Source organism: Danio aesculapii, chromosome 15 (genome assembly GCF_903798145.1).
Source record: "Danio aesculapii chromosome 15, fDanAes4.1, whole genome shotgun sequence".
In the NCBI taxonomy this organism is placed as follows: domain Eukaryota; kingdom Metazoa; phylum Chordata; class Actinopteri; order Cypriniformes; family Danionidae; genus Danio; species Danio aesculapii.
Window position 1 is genome coordinate 3274236 of NC_079449.1, and position 16324 is coordinate 3290559.

Genomic DNA, 16324 nt, shown 5'->3' on the forward strand with positions numbered 1-16324 from the left:
GAGGGAAAACCAGCAACAATCAGGAATGCATGCCCAGGTAGCAAAGAATTCTGGTCCAGATTTGGCATGGGACAGCAGGCAGAGCAAGCTGGCGAGCAAGCTGGGACAGCAGGCATTCGTCCGGCACTGGCAGACAGCATGTGGGCCAAACATGGCCCGGGCTTGGCAGAGGTGGCACCGACTTTAAGGTGGCACACAAGACTTGGCCAGATATTTATTATTTGGCCCAGATATTAAAAATGTATATGTGGGCCACAAAAGTTTGGCCTTTCTTGACCCACATTTAAAATCCAATAAAATTATTTATAAAGTGAAGAAAAAATTCTACCAATCAGGTCGCTTCGAGAAAAAACACGCCCATAGTGCGCCTAAAGCGAAATGCTTCATGGGGTTATCAAATTCATTGCAGTCGTGACACATTAACATATCTGGCCCAGTTCAGGCCCAGTTATGGGTTATTACCTTGGTTGAGACCCTTGTATGGAAGCCAGACTTGGTCCAATCATGTACCGTAACTCACTATGGCATGTGGGCCAAGAAAAAGCTGATTGTGTGGGCCAGATTTGAGACAGAAAAAAATTGCCATGTAAGTTTGGCATCCTTGACCCACTTTAAAAATACATTCAAATTATTTTTTGAGAAAAGAAAAAATTCTACCAATCAGGTCGCTTCAAAAAAAGAACAACCATAAATCGAAATGCTTCATGGGTTTATAAATTTCATTGCAGTCGTGACACACCAACATATCTGGCCCAGTTCAGGCCCAGCTATGGGTTATTAACTTGACTGAGACTTGGTCCAGATATGGTCCATGTTTGGTCCTTGTATGGAAGCCAGACTTGGTCCAATCATGTACCGTGGGCCAAGCTAAAGCTGATTGCGTGGGCCAGATTTGGGCCAGAGAAATTTAGCTATGTGGGTGATTATGCTGTCATGGCTTTGCAATAAATAAATGTGACTCTAATGGAAGTCAAAGAGGCAAAAACAGCTATCAACAGAAAAGGAGGGCGATAAAAACAAAAAAATCTGATGCTGCACAAAAACTAACAACGCCTCAAAGCCAATGTTGTTCACTAACTTATCTCTTTTCTCTCTGCGCGTGCGCGTGTGTGTGCGTGCGCGCGCTTCAGCTCCACCGACTCCTCGCGAACATGGCGGCGCCTGCGCTCTCCAGCCGGGCTGCTTCAGCTGGAAACAGTCCCACCGCCACCCCGAGCAGCTCCAAACCCGTCCCGCAGGCCCCCGAGCTGGACTTCAGGTCCGGGACGCGGATAGAGGAGCTCAACCGGCTGATCGGAGAGTTCAGCAAGCACGAGCAGCGCGAGTACGACGACCAGCGCGCGCTCGAGATCCACACGGCCAAGGACTTCATCTTCTCCATGCTCGGTGAGAAAGAGCTCCTATTCCTCAATCCTCAATGCATGCCCCAAACCACAAAACCAGCCTTTATTTACATGCATATGGAAGGAGGAGAGAAGTGTGGGTTGTTTTGCTTGTGTGTGTCTTTGTGAAGCCTTTCAGTGTGTGTTTATGAGGATGACGACGGTATTGATGGGTGTGTTTCAGATGCAACACCTTTAAATCACGAATCACTGTTGTTCATGTGTGACCCTTGTCCACAAAACGAGTCACAAGTGGGACAATGAGATTAATACATCAGAGAAAAGCTGAATAAATAAGCTTCCCTTTAATGTTTGCTTTGCTAGGGTACTATTTAGCTGATATGAAACTATTTGTAAATCTGGAATATCTGAGGGTTTAAAAATCTAGTTGAAAGTGCTTAACAATGCACATTACTTATCAAAAATGTAGTTTTGGTATATTTACAATTACAAATGTACAAAGTATCTCCAGGGAACATGATATTTGCTTAATATTCTAGAAGTACTGAAGAAAAATCAGTACTTCTGACCCATAGGCTACAATGATTTTTTTGGCTTTTCCCAAACATGATGCAAAATAAGGCTCATTGTTTAGTAACCATCATGTCTTTAAAGCAACATGATTTTCTTACTTTAATAATGATTATTTTCTATGTAAATAGTGCTAAATATATTTTTAAATGTCAAAATGTAGCATTGTATGTTAAACAGACTAAACAGCAAGTCTTTCTTCCAGGAAATTGTTCACCTTCCTTTATAAACATTAGCTGTCAGTTGTTTTTTTTTACCCTCAGGCTATGCTTTTTTCACCAGGCATGACATTAAAGATCTCTTTAAAGTCTGCATGGAATCAAAATGTAGCCTTAAGGTGTAAAATTAATCTGTGCCAAGTTAATCCACTGAAAAAAACAATTTGTTTTGGTTATCTTTAATCAAAATCTGGCCATTTGCTTCTGCTCTGTAGTGGCAGTCCTTCTCTGATTGGGTGAAATATGCTTAGCCACGCCCCATAGCGACAATTGTTCTCATAAAACTATTTATTTAAGAATAAATTTCCAATTATGCCCATGTGAAAAAATACTATAGTAATTTATAGTAAATATTTAAATGTTTTTGTACCATACTAAAGTGTATTATAATGTATATTTACAAATCTTTTTTAATCACAATGTACTGTAGTATTATGCAAAATAATGCTAATAACTATAGTGTACTGATAGAATGTTATAGTTACTGTAGTATACTTTAGTTTTACTACAGTAAACTGTAGTCTATTGTAGTATAATATACACAGTAGTATAGAAATCTACAGTATTGGATCATTTGTTTATATTGCTAGAGTTGTTGTTGTTACCATAGCAACTATAGAATCACCACAACAGATCAATTACAATAGTTGGTGTTACCATAGCAACTATAGAATCACCACAACAGATTAATTACTATAGTGGTTGTGTTGCCATAGCAACTATAGAATTACCTCAACAGATTAATTACTATAGTGTTTGTCACCACAACAGTTTAATTACTATAGTGTTTGTGTTGCCGTAGCAACTGTAGAATCACCACAACAGATCAATTACTATAGTGATTGTGTTGCCATAGCAACTGTAGAATCACAACAACAGATCAATTACTATAGTGGTTGTGTTGCCATAGCGACTATAGAGTCACCACAACAGTTTAATTACTATAGTGATTGTGTTACCATAGCAACTGTTGAATCACCACAACAGATCAATTACTATAGTGGTTGTGTTGCCATAGCAACTGTAGAATCACAACAACAGATTAATTACTATAGTGGTTGTGTTGCCATAGCGACTATAGAGTCACCACAACAGGTTAATTACTATAGTGATTGTGTTACCATAGCAACTATAGAATTACCACAACAGATTAATTACTGTTGTGGTTGTGTTGCCATAGCGACTATAGAATCACCACAATAGATTAATTACTATACTGGTTGTGTTGCCATAGCATCTGTAGAATCACCTCAACAGAATAATTACTATAGTGCAGGGGTCACCAATCTCGTTCCTGGAGGTCCGGTGCCTTGCAGGGTTTAGCTCCAACTTGCCTCAACACACCTGCCTGTGTGTTTCAAGTATACCTAGTAAGACCTTGATTATCTTGTTCAGGTGTGTTTGATTGGGTTGGGGCTAAAATCTGCAGGACACCGGACCTCCAGAAACAAGTTTGGTGATCCCTGCTATTGTGGTTGTGTTGCCATAGCGACTATAGAATCACCACAACAGAATAATAACTATAGTGATTGTGTTACCATAGCAACTATAGAATCACCACAACAGATCAATTACTATTGTGGTTGTGTCGCCATAGCAACTGTAGAATCACCACAACAGATTAATTACTATAGTAGTTGTGTTACTATAGCAACTATAGAATAACCACAACAGATCAATTACTATTGTGGTTGTGTTGCCATAGCAACTGTAGAATCACCACAACAGATGAATTACTATAGTAGTTGTGTTACCATAACAACTATAGAATCACCACAACAGATCAGTTACTATTGTGATTGTGTTACCATAGCAACTATAGAATCACCACAACAGATCAATTACTATTGTGGTTGTGTTACCATAGCAACTATAGAATCACTACATCAGATTAAATGCAGGTACTTTACTACAAATGTGGTTTAAAAACACTACAGTATTTTTTCATATGGATGTATTTAAATTATAAACAAGCATATAAACAGTTGATTGCACACTTTGATCATATTGTCATGCATATTTGGAAGTCTCACATGGATGGCATTTAAATAATAGGCCTGTTTTAATAAGTGGTGTTAAATTCTTTTTAAATGGTGGCCATCATGTCTTAGTTAAACCATAAATGCTGAGTTTATATCTGAGCTGAATTCTCAGAGACAGTGAGCAGAAGTGATGCATCACGATTAACCATGAAGCAGAAGAGCTGAACATCAGAGATCCGTCCAGACGCATGAGTTCAGAAGCAGAGAACGCGTCTGAGGCCCAGAGCAATGCAGTCAAGCAGAGCTGAACCTCTGTGTTTACTCAGCCATACACTCACACACACACACACATACACACAGACTCACTGTGCTGGAGAGTGGATCAAATCAGCACTGACACTATTTGCTTTCTGAAGTCACATTATGAGGATGAAAAGAGCTGCATTCACTGATCCATATAGAGCTGGGTAGTAAGTGCTGAACAATATACACTCATTGGCCACTTTATTAGGTACACCTTAATAGTACAGTGTTGAACTCCTCTTTGCCTTCAGAACTGCCTTAATCCTTCGTGGCATAGATTCAACAAGGTACTGGAAATATTCCTCAGAAATTTTGCTCCATATTGACTTGATAGCATCACACAGTTGCTGCAGATTTGTTGGCTGCTCATCCATGATGCCAATCTCCCGCTCCACCACATCCTAAAGGTGCTCTATTGGATTGAGCTCTGGTGACTGTGGAGGCCATTTGAGTACAGTGAACTCATTGTCATGTTCAAGAAACCAGTCTGAGATGATTCACGCTTTATGACATGGTGTGTTATCCTGCTGGAAGTAGCCATCAGAAGATGAGTACACTGTGGTCATAAAGGGATGGACATGGTCAGCAGCAATACTCAGGTAGGCTGTGGCGTTGACACGATGCTCAGTTGGTACTAATGGACCCAAAGTGTGCCAAGAAAATATCCCCCACACCATTACACCACCACCACCAGCCTGAATCATTGATACAAGGCAGGATGGATCCATGCTTTTATGTTGTTGATGCCAAATTCTGACCCGACCATCCGAATGTGGCAGCAGAAATGGAGACTCTTCAGACCAGGCAACGTTTCTCCAATCTTCTATTGTCCAGTTTTGGTGAGCCTGTGTGAATTGTAGCCTCAGTTTCCTGTTCTTAGCTGACAGGAGTGGCACCCGGTGTGGTCTTCTGCTGCTGTAGCCCATCCGCCTCAAGGTTGGACGTGTTGTGTGTTCAGAGATGCTCTTCTGCAAACCTCGGTTATACCAAGTGGTTATTTGAGTTACTGTTGCCTTTCTATCAGCTGGAACCAGTCTGGCCATTCTCCTCTGACCTCTGGCATCAACAAGGCATTTGTGCCCACAGAACTGCCGCTCACTGGGTATTTTCTCTCTTTCAGACCATTCTCTGTAAACCCTAGAGATGGTTGTGCGTGAAAATCCCAGTAGATCAGCAGTTTCTGAAATACTCAGACCAGCCCGTCTGGCACCAACAACCATGCCACGTTCAAAGTCACTTAAATCACCTTTTTCTCCGTTCTGATGCTCGCTTTGAACAGCAGCAGATCGTCTTGACCATGTCTACATGCCTAAATGCATTGAGTTGCTGTCATGTGATTGGCTGAGTAGAAATTTGCATTAACGAGCAGTTGGATAGGTGTACCTAATAAAATGGCCGGTGAGTGTAGTTGATCAACAATAGAGAATACATGAGATTTGTGGAGTCATTGCAAAGTATAACCATAACAGAGTGAAACTTTATCAATTGCATGTGTTTTAAAGGCTTTTTAAGAGAGAGGAAAGCATTCAGGCACTAAAACGTACAACGTTTGTGACTTTAATGCAGAATAATTTTACTGAATTATTAATACAATGAATATATATATATATATATATATATATATATATATATATATATATATATATATATATATATATATATATATATATATTTAATGTCAGATTTTTCCATTGTCGTGCAGCCCTACTCCTGGGCCTGGGCACGGTTCAGATAGCATAGCCTAAGTGCATCCTTAATTAATAGTTGGCCCAAAAGTAATCAACATGTAATCAAAGGGTACTCCAATTGCATTGCATAAATGTGTAATCTAAGAGGTTATATGACTGATTTTGTTGTGTAATTTGTAATCCGTAACTGATTACGCTTCATAAGTAATCCACCCAGCTCTGGTTGCACGTTACGAGACATTTTCCGTTCCTCTTGGCATCTGGAAATACGATTGAATTAGTTTCTTCTGACTGTGGGCTTGAGGGTGCATTTCTGAATGTTGAACTTTCTGTGGCCTCACTGGAGGAGTGAAAACGCACACACACGCACACACACACACGCACACACACAGAGTTGTTTTGGTTTTTCTGGGAGTCTCTAGAGGAGCTTCTGCTGCTGGTGGCAGATTTTTAATACCCACGAGACTCTGGTTGGAGCATGCACACTAAATCTCCAACCTGAGCTCAGGTGTGATGTCATCTCACACTGCATGGGGATTATTTTCTGCACCTGAGTTCAGTTGGGAGTAGGCTTGCACGATATTGGAAAAATCTGACATTGCAATATTCTGTTTTTCTGAAATATATATTGTCATACGAATACAATTTCATCAGATGATTTGGTAAATAATCATTAATTCAGATTAAATAAACCGTGCTTTGTGGTTTACCGAAGAGTCAACAGGATTCAGATACAGAGATTGTATAATGAAATGTAAACATAACACTGTAGAGTCTTCAATGTATTAATAATTCAGTAAAATTATTCTGCATTAAAGTCACAAATGTTGTACGTTTTAGTGCCTGAATGCTTTCCTCTCTCTTGAAACGCCTTTAAAATGCATGCAAATGATAAAGTTTCACTCTGTTATGGTTATAATTTGCAAAAAAACTCAATTAGTGATCAAATATAATCCCAACTCAACATTGCACACGGTGCGATATCGATGCTGACCCGATATATTGTGCAGCCCTAGTTAGCAGTGTTCATTGTGTTTGTGTTGGAATAGTTTTTATGAACTCTATTGCGTCTCTTCTGTTGCTCTTGCAGTTAAAGATTAACCTTCATATATATTGCTTCATATATTTGACCCTATAACACTACGGTAACGTCTTATCAGAATTACCTTAATTGCGAAATAACTCACATTAGGTGTTTATGGCAAGACGTATATTGCTAAAATCACTCCATTAAAAACGTTCTTCCTAAACAAGGTGATGTTTTGCAGTCTATATTTTTTCCTATTCCAGTTTAATATGCAGATGAAGAGATTATTTGCAAAGACAGAACTCCATTTTAAGAACTACTTTTTTGTACAATTGTTTGGTTAAATTGTTTAATTACAAAGAAAGATTTCTGAAAAATTACAATCATCTGTTTTTGCAAATGAACTCTTGGTTTCTATAAAAAAAGACTGAAAGGTTTTTATGTAACATTGCATAAACATTTGACACAAAACCCATAGTAGTTTATTATTATGTTACTGTTACGTTTATTATATTAGCCTGCCTATTGTTGAGACTGTGTTATTTAGCGGTTGTTAATTTATGTTGTCATAACATACTTAGAAATGCCTCGACTGACCAATCAGAGTTTAATTTCCGCCAGTATTCCAACTAGTATTTTAAACAACCGTATAAAAAATGGCATATAATATTTAGTTTTATTAAATATCACTCAATTCAGATCTACTCAATTTAAATTCTAAAAGTTCTGTCAAAGTATTGTCTCATTATTAGCTCCATATTCATAACAGACAGCTTTTAAAAAGGAGGGTTTGTTGACATCCTAATTACCTAATTTGAAGAATTTCTGTTTCAGATTTAAAAGGTTGACCAAAATTGACAGTATATTAGCGCCCCCATTATTAGCGACAGTATATTAGCCTAGTGGTTAGTGGTGCATCGACATACAGCATTCAGGTGATCAAGGCGACTTGAGTTCCATTCCCAGCTTAAGGTCCTTTGCCGATCCTTCCCCTCTCTCTCTCTCTGCTCCCCTCACTTTATTGTCTGTAATCTCCACTGTCCTGTCCATTTAAAGGTGAACCCCTCCCCCTACGTGAAAAAAGCGCTTTACCAACAGTTTTAAACACAGAGAGAGAGAGAGGGAAAAACATTACCTGATCGATTATTAGTAATATTTCCGGAAGATGACCATGTCGCAGTTTAGCTAAATTAATTCACTGCTCCTGCTAAATCATTTGCTGTTTGCAATGTATTAAATTGCATTGTTTTCCAGCCGCAGCTGCGCTTCATTCTCGAAATGTATAGTTTGTCTAAAGTGATGTACACAAACTATATAGTATACTATGACCAGGGATACAATCAGTCAGCGCAGCGACATTTTGTGTCGGCTGGTTTGTTTACTTGCGGGAGTTCCATTGGCATTTTCCCACACGTTACTTCTGACCAATCAAAAAGCAGTTTAGGAAACACGTTCAATAACATCTGGTCAATGAGTGATGTGGATTTTGTCACATGACTGCATTTTTGTTCTTTTCAACTGGTTCGGACCAAAGCAATCAGTGTGGTGTGAAAAGGACCCAAAACGGCAGAAAATGCTACAATGTATCATTTTTTGCCCTTGGTCCAGACCAAATGAACTAAACCACAGATGTGAAAGCACCCTAACACCCCATTCACACGGGGCTTTAGCGTCAATGCTTGACAGAGGGCGTGTCTGAAGTTGGGGCTGACGCGATCGTCATAGCAGCGTCAGCCAATGAATTTAGTCAGCAATAGGCCACTGCCTGAGCTGTTGTATTTGCATACAGCGATCTGATTGGCTGACGCTTCAGTCGGCGCTTGAAAAGTTGGGCAAGTACCAACTTCTGCAGTGAGCAACGCCTCTGAAGCGGTGCCGATGGATCCACAATGCAGTTCAGCAACGCCTGACATCACCCATTAAAAGTGAATGGGAAGCGTTGAAGCCGACACCTCGGGTAAATGGGGCGTAACAGTCTACCAGGTAAACAGCAATTTTGAATGACCTTAATTCTACTAAAGTTATAATCGAACTGAGCAGAAATCGAATTCAGACATGTGGAGTATTGCTATTTTAGTAACATAAGTGCAGTACAGGCATGTAAACACCGCAATCACCTTGGTACTACTTTTCACTACATTTTGCGACAGGACGCACATACGCCAGTTGTCAGACATTTGACGATAAACAAATGAGAATGGTTTCAAGTAAAGGCTGATTTATACTTTTCCGTCAAGCGCATGCGTATGCTCTGGCGCAGCCTACGAGTAGACGCATAGCCCTCGCCGTGGCCGTCGCCGATGCTGATGTGCACCTCTCAAAAAATGTATCTACGCATTGCAACAACGCGTAGCGCAAGCTCTGAGATTGGTCGGCTTTATATCGCTGATGAGTGTGGGCAGGACCGAGACCCGCGCGAACCCGTTGGAGTGAGTGTTTACAAGTGTTGAGTCCCGTGAAGGAGCTCCGGATGGAAAGTTTTGTTTTGTGTTTACCCTATGGTTAAAGTTGTTGCACATCCGCTGGTTCCCACCTCAAAACGAGTGAGTCTGAGCTACTTATACATTAAGGTAGCGTTCAGAAAAAACAAAACACCAGCGAAGAAACTCAACACAGAGGAACATAAAAACCTACTGCCAGCTAGCGTTTTGGAAGTGTTATTGCAGAGCAAAACAAAAAGCGTGCAGAAGTATAAATGCACGACAATGAACAAGGCTTGCGCCGTGGGTCACACCGATCAATCGACGCAGAAGTATAAACCAGGCTTAAGAGAGCACATTTGTGGTGGGAAATGGTGACTGTTCTCATCCAGTACCTCAGAGTTTGTAGTGGGGGCATGAATGAAAAGTTAGTTAATGAAATGGCAGATGTGGCCTGTTGCTTGAGAATTTGTATCTGCCGTCGTATGTTTGTACGCATAATGTAAGAAATTTACTGCAGTTGAACTTGGTGCAAAACTAAAAATTAAATGCCCACACATATCCCATATGGTGCCATTACAAACACAAGCTCTTGTTGAGTAAAACATTGGAGGAAACTAGTGTTGAATGTTGACGTAATGATGTTAATCGAACCATGTACAATAATATGTAAAACGGGAACATTTAAAGGAACAAAAAGCAACTCATGTAATCACCTTAGTCATATTATTGTCTTATTCAGATTAAGACAAATAATTAGATTACTGATGTCCATGTAAACGTAGTCAAGGTTGTCCTTTGCAGAAAAGTAAAAAAGGTATTGTAGGTCTGTACAATTTAGCAGTCAAAAAACAAACGTCTGTGGCTAATGTTGTAATCTCCTGTTTTCAGGCATGGTGCAGAAGTTGGACCAGAAGCTTCCGGTTGCCAATGAGTACCTGCTGCTGTCAGGCGGGGTTCGGGAGGGAGTGGTGGACATGGATCTGGACGAGCTGACGGTGTACGCACGGGGAGCAGATTACGACATGGACTTCACACTGCTGGTTCCTGCGCTCAAACTCCACGACCGAAACCAGCCGGTCACGCTGGACATGCGACATTCAGCGCTCTGTCACTCATGGCTCAGTCTGCGGCTCTTTGACGAAGGAACTATTAATAAGTGGAAGGACTGCTGTACAATGATTGACCACGCCAATGGCGCCACCAATTACTTTTTTTCACCCACACTGGTGGCAGATTGGTTCTACGAATCCATTAGTATGGTTCTGGCGGAGATCCAGAAGAAGCCACAGCGTGGCGTCCCACGGGTTGAAAAAGTTGAGCGCAATGCCACGGTTATCTCGATAATCCTTGGCGTCGGAGGCAGTCGGATGTTGTATGATGTAGTTCCGGTTGTATCCTTTAAAGGTTGGCCTGCGGTCGCCCAAAGCTGGCTGATGGAAAACCATTTTTGGGATGGGAAAATTACAGAGGAGGAAGTGATTAGTGGGTTTTATTTACTACCTGCATGCTCGTCTACGGGTCAGAAGGAGAACGAATGGCGTTTGTCTTTTGCGCGCAGCGAAGTGCAGCTGAAGAAGTGCATATCTGCAAGTTTGATGCAGGCGTACCAGGCGTGTAAAGCTCTGATTATTAAGCTGTTATCTCGACCCAAAGCGATCAGCCCGTATCACCTGCGCTCGCTCATGCTCTGGTCCTGTGATCGCCTGCCGCATACGTATTTGGCGCAGGAAGATTACGCTGCACACTTTTTGCTGGGTTTGATTGACGACTTGCAGCATTGCTTGGTGAATAAGACCTGCCCGAATTACTTCATCCCGCAATGCAACATGCTAGAGCATCTAAGTGATGACATGGCCATGCTGCATGCAAGAAAGTTGTCTTCTGTACGCTCTGATCCTGCAGAACACTTGCGGAGCGCAATCGAGCATGCAAAAGCTGCATCGCGGCTTACGGTTGAGCTTCAGTGGCGCGGTGGAAGCTCAAACCTGCCATCTCCGCTGTCCGAAACAGGAGCCGATCAGCAACCGGACGACCGACTTGCAAAGAAACTCCAACAACTGGTCACGGAGAATCCTGGGAAGTCCATTTCCGTCTTCATCAATCCAGACGATGTAACGCGACCTCACTTTCGCATAGATGATAAGTTCTTTTAAAGCCACACCCCTTGATCTGATTGGGCGATAACAGCAGATGATGCCACATGAACTAATTTCCTTACTGGTCAATACTTCTGAAGCCACGCCTCCTGATCTGATTAGGCGCAGATGGTAGAAGACGTTCGAATTGATGAGAAGTTTTTCTAAAGCCACACCCCCTGCTCCCATTGGTCGCTGACTGCAGTTGGCATTGCATGATTTTAATTTTGCCAAACCCCCTAATATGATTGGTTGCAGATTGCAGGTTTGTCTGAGGCCACGCCCCCGTGATTTTATTGGGATGATCTTACTTTATTATTGATGATAATCATGCTGAATCCATGCCCCATGATCTAATTGGGTGCTGATTACAGACATCATCACGTTATCAGGTTCACATCAATGATGTTCTTCTGAAGCCATGCCCCCTGGCTTCTTCTGAAGTCACGCCTAATATGATAAGCCGCTGACTGCAGAGAAATTCTTCCGAAGCCACGCCTCCAGATCTGATTGGATGCTGACTGCAGACCACATCACAAAATATCACGCTCACATCGTCGTCGTTCTTCTAAAGCCACGCCCCCTGAAATGATTGGCTGCTGACAGCAGATGGTCTAACTTTCACACTGATGATAAATCATAGTTAAGCCACACCCCTGATATAATTGGTCGCTGACTGCAAACATATCATTCTGCAGCCACACCTCCAGATCTGATTGGCTGCTGACTGCAGACTTGCATCTATTTTGACACTCATCTAGAGCCACAGCCCTTGATATGATGGGTGCTGACTGCACATGGTCTCTCTTTCTCTTTGATGACAAATCATATTTAAGCCACACCCCCTGATTTAATTGGTTGCTGAATGCAGATAAATCATTCTTCAGCCATGCCTCCAGATCTGATTGGCCACTGACTGCAGACAACATCACATGATATCAGGTTCACATCATTGACTTTCTTCTGAAGCCACGCCCCCTGATATGATTGACTGCTGAATGCAGACAAATCGTTGTGAAGCCACACCCTCAGATCTGATTGGACGCTGTCTGCAGACAACATCACATGATATCAGGTTCACAATGTTGACGTTCTTCTAAAGCCACACCCCCTGATTTGATTGGCCGCTGACTGCAGACAAATCGTTTTGAAGCCACACCTTCAGATCTGATTGGCTGCTGACTGCAGACAACATGACATGATATCAGGTTCACATCATTGACTTTCTTCTAAAGCCATGCCTCCTTGATATGATTGGCCACTGACTGCAGACGATCTCGCTTTCTCATTATGACAAATCCTTTTAAAGCCACTCCCCCTGATCTGATTGGCCGATGACTGCCTTGTTGTTGTTTTTTGTGGTTTTAATGAGTTCTGGAAGCAGAAAGCCTCGTGTTTTGCACAGCGCTGGAGATGTTAAACGCTTCAGACTTTCAATACGATGTTAAAAATGGACATGATCCTGTTTCACTGCTGCACGTTAAAGTCGTGTCCACAAATCAGCTCCTCCCCATTATGGAGGGGCAGTTTTTATGGGAAGGATACGGAGAGATTTATGGAAGGATGTTGGGTGGAAGGGGGGGGGGGGGGGGGGGGGGGTTGGTGTTGGGGATTTGTGCTCAGCTCATGGAAAACAGGATGCCCATAACTACACTCAGAAGTGCAATTAGACAAGATGTGTTTATACGCTTTACTTGTAATTACACTGTAACATTATACTGTAAACACATTATTGTAGACACCAACACTTCACACACACACACACACACACACACACACACACACACTTATCGAACTTTAATCTTACCAACTGCACAGGAGGACTCCAGAAATACACACAAACACACTCCCTGTGATGATGGATGTTTGCTTCTTTTAACACACAATCTCTTTGGGTGAAACTCATGAAAGCACGCCAGTGTAACATTTCATTATTTTAATTTCAGAAAGTATTATTTGAAGGTGTTTATGATTTATGTGTCATTTTTTTAAATGTTTTTTATTATTTTTTTAATTCTCAATAAATTGTCTTTACTGTAATACGTTGATTTGTAATATATAATATGTAAAATAAACCAGAGCGAATGATGCATCAAATAAAATCACACCATATACTTTGTGGTTCAAACTTTTAGATATATATATATATATATGTATGTATGTAACAGGCTTTTATGAGATTCACCCTATAAAAAAAATCAAAGATCCTTTTTTTGTTTGTTTTTATATATATATATGCTGCTAAACATGATTGGTGCATTGAATAACTTTTGTTTTTGTAATAATTTGAGTATTTCGATCATTATGTGATGTGCTTTGTAACTGTGTACATACTGCTGTAACTAACCCCACCCACTTTTCCCAGTTTGACCAATCCGATGGGCTGATTATAAGCATCAACCAATCACGTGCACTCATTAAAATAACACATGCAGACCAAACGTGAATCTTCAAGATCTACAGGGACCAATCGTAATGCCTTATCACTGAAAAAAACAACCAATGGGGTGTTTTTATTCCGATTAAAGGGACCCTAAAGACTCTTTTACAAGCCGTCCTGCATTTCTCTTTATATCTGAATCAGGACATATCAAAACTAAACAGAATTTGTTGATTTATTTGAGCTGTTGTCGTTAGACTGCTGTCCATGAGGATTGTATGTATGTGTTATTCTCTGTTTAGATTTATGCTTGATAAATATGTGCCAGCCGGCTATTTGGACACCTCAGCAAAATAACATATCTGCTCTGGATCAATGTTGCATTGCATTTGAAACTTTGTGTTTGGTAAATAAAGCTGTACAGAAATACAAAAGTGTGAGACAGACCATATTTATTATATATTTTTTATTTCAGTAAAATATTGCTTAATAATATCCTGTTTTTGAATTGAAATAAGCTGTTTGAATGATTAAAAGTTACATATTATTACTATTCAAAATGGCTTTTTCATATGTAAAAACATTTAAAAATGTAATTAATTCCCGTGATTTAAAGGGCACAAAGTTTACCTCTTTTTTATGATTTAATAATAATATTATAACAGATTCTGACAGGCAGATAGAGAGAAGCAACATGAGTGAGAGGATTCGCGTTCAGTCGTACATGTACGACTCGGACACAGACCAAGCAGAGAGTACAAAATCATTTGTGTCTTTGTACAGTTTTACAGCCAACTGTGTGCTAGTTTCAAGTGCCGAGCTTGTACACAGAAACTAATAACCACGCACACTGAATTAACTTTGACTGAGGCACCGGATGCGCCGCTCGAAGCCGCGACACGGCACACCAGACACTCTCTGTGGCGCGGCAGAAACATGAAGTGTCCCGAATCGTCACGCCACGCATTTTTGACTTCTAAACAAAGGTTTCTGCAGCGGTCCGCGGCGCCCAGCTGTCGACTTGAGTGTACCCTGATAGAAACCGATGTTTAGAATTGTAAAACGCATGCTAGTTAAGATCACAGGGAGCTTCTGGGATCACGAGAAATGCAAATGGCTGAAGTATAAGGTAGACTCAATGAGAAGTACACATGTTTGCAAACCTACCTAAAGATACAACCAATAATTCCGATTAGAGCGATAATGTGGAGAATATTGATCTTGTGTTGAGCCCAATGAGCCTTGCATCTAAAAATAGAGCTAGGGTGTTCCTTTAGTGATATCGCTTCGACTCACGCTGAAAATGGCGGACGTGAATCAACAAACTGAGGATATGATGACGCGCCTGTCAATCAATATTGGTGGGCGGGGGGACCGCTCTCCTACGTAAAGTTGCGGTCGATCTGAAAACAGCTCCAATCGGTCCACCATTTTTTTTGTTGTTAAATTGAAAAAAAAAGCACTGGGTGTGTTTATATCACCCCAATATGACGGTCTATACACCATACATGCACATATGTCTGTCCAAACAGCTTGAAAAGTAGATTTTTTACCATAGGTGCCCTTTAAAGCTGAATTTTCTCAAGTTTTCAGTGTCATTCAGGATCAATTCAGGTATGTTGATTTGATTCTAAATAAACATTTATTATTAGTTACTATAATTTATAATTATTAATATGATAAATGTTGAAAACAGTTGTACATATTTGTAGTAGTATTACTTTTTTCAAGATTCTTTGATGAATTAAAGTCGAAAAGAACTGAATTAATCAGAAATTAAAAGCTCACGTAATATTTTGTCTTTACTGTCATTTTTAATCAATTTAATGAATCCTCACTCAATAAAAGTATTAATTTCTTGGCCTCATACTTTTCAACAGGCAATTAGTTGATTTTAAAAAAAGTTGAGTAAACCTAATCTTCAAATTAAGTACATTAACTATGCACTGTAAAAAGTGAGTAGTTACTTAAACCAATTGCCTTAAAAGCAACAAGTTGACTTTACAAAAATAATGTAAGTAAACCCATTGTAACTTGGAACTGTTAAGTTGACTTAATATTTTATAATTATGGTAAATGTACTTTTAAATAAAAGTAAACTAATCACTAATCACTTTTTCCAATGCACCTTTATTATATTTGGTATTATATCTAGCAAAATGACAGCTTCTAAATTCATTTATAGATTTATTAAAGCACCAAATATGTAATAATTGCAATAATTATTTGAAAACAGACATGCTAAAATAGTCTGA

The 16324-nt window shown here is 40.2% G+C and overlaps 1 protein-coding gene across 1 annotated transcript; it reads left to right on the forward strand.

Moving 5' to 3' along the window:
* Positions 1-1110: 1110 nt before the first annotated feature.
* LOC130242346 (nucleotidyltransferase MB21D2) lies at positions 1111-13267 on the forward strand. Its single transcript, XM_056474429.1, has 2 exons — positions 1111-1386; positions 10443-13267. The coding sequence occupies exons 1-2, from the start codon at positions 1152-1154 to the stop codon at positions 11705-11707; spliced, it is 1500 nt and encodes a 499-aa protein (XP_056330404.1). The 5' UTR covers positions 1111-1151; the 3' UTR covers positions 11708-13267.
* The last annotated feature ends 3057 nt before the right edge of the window (positions 13268-16324 follow it).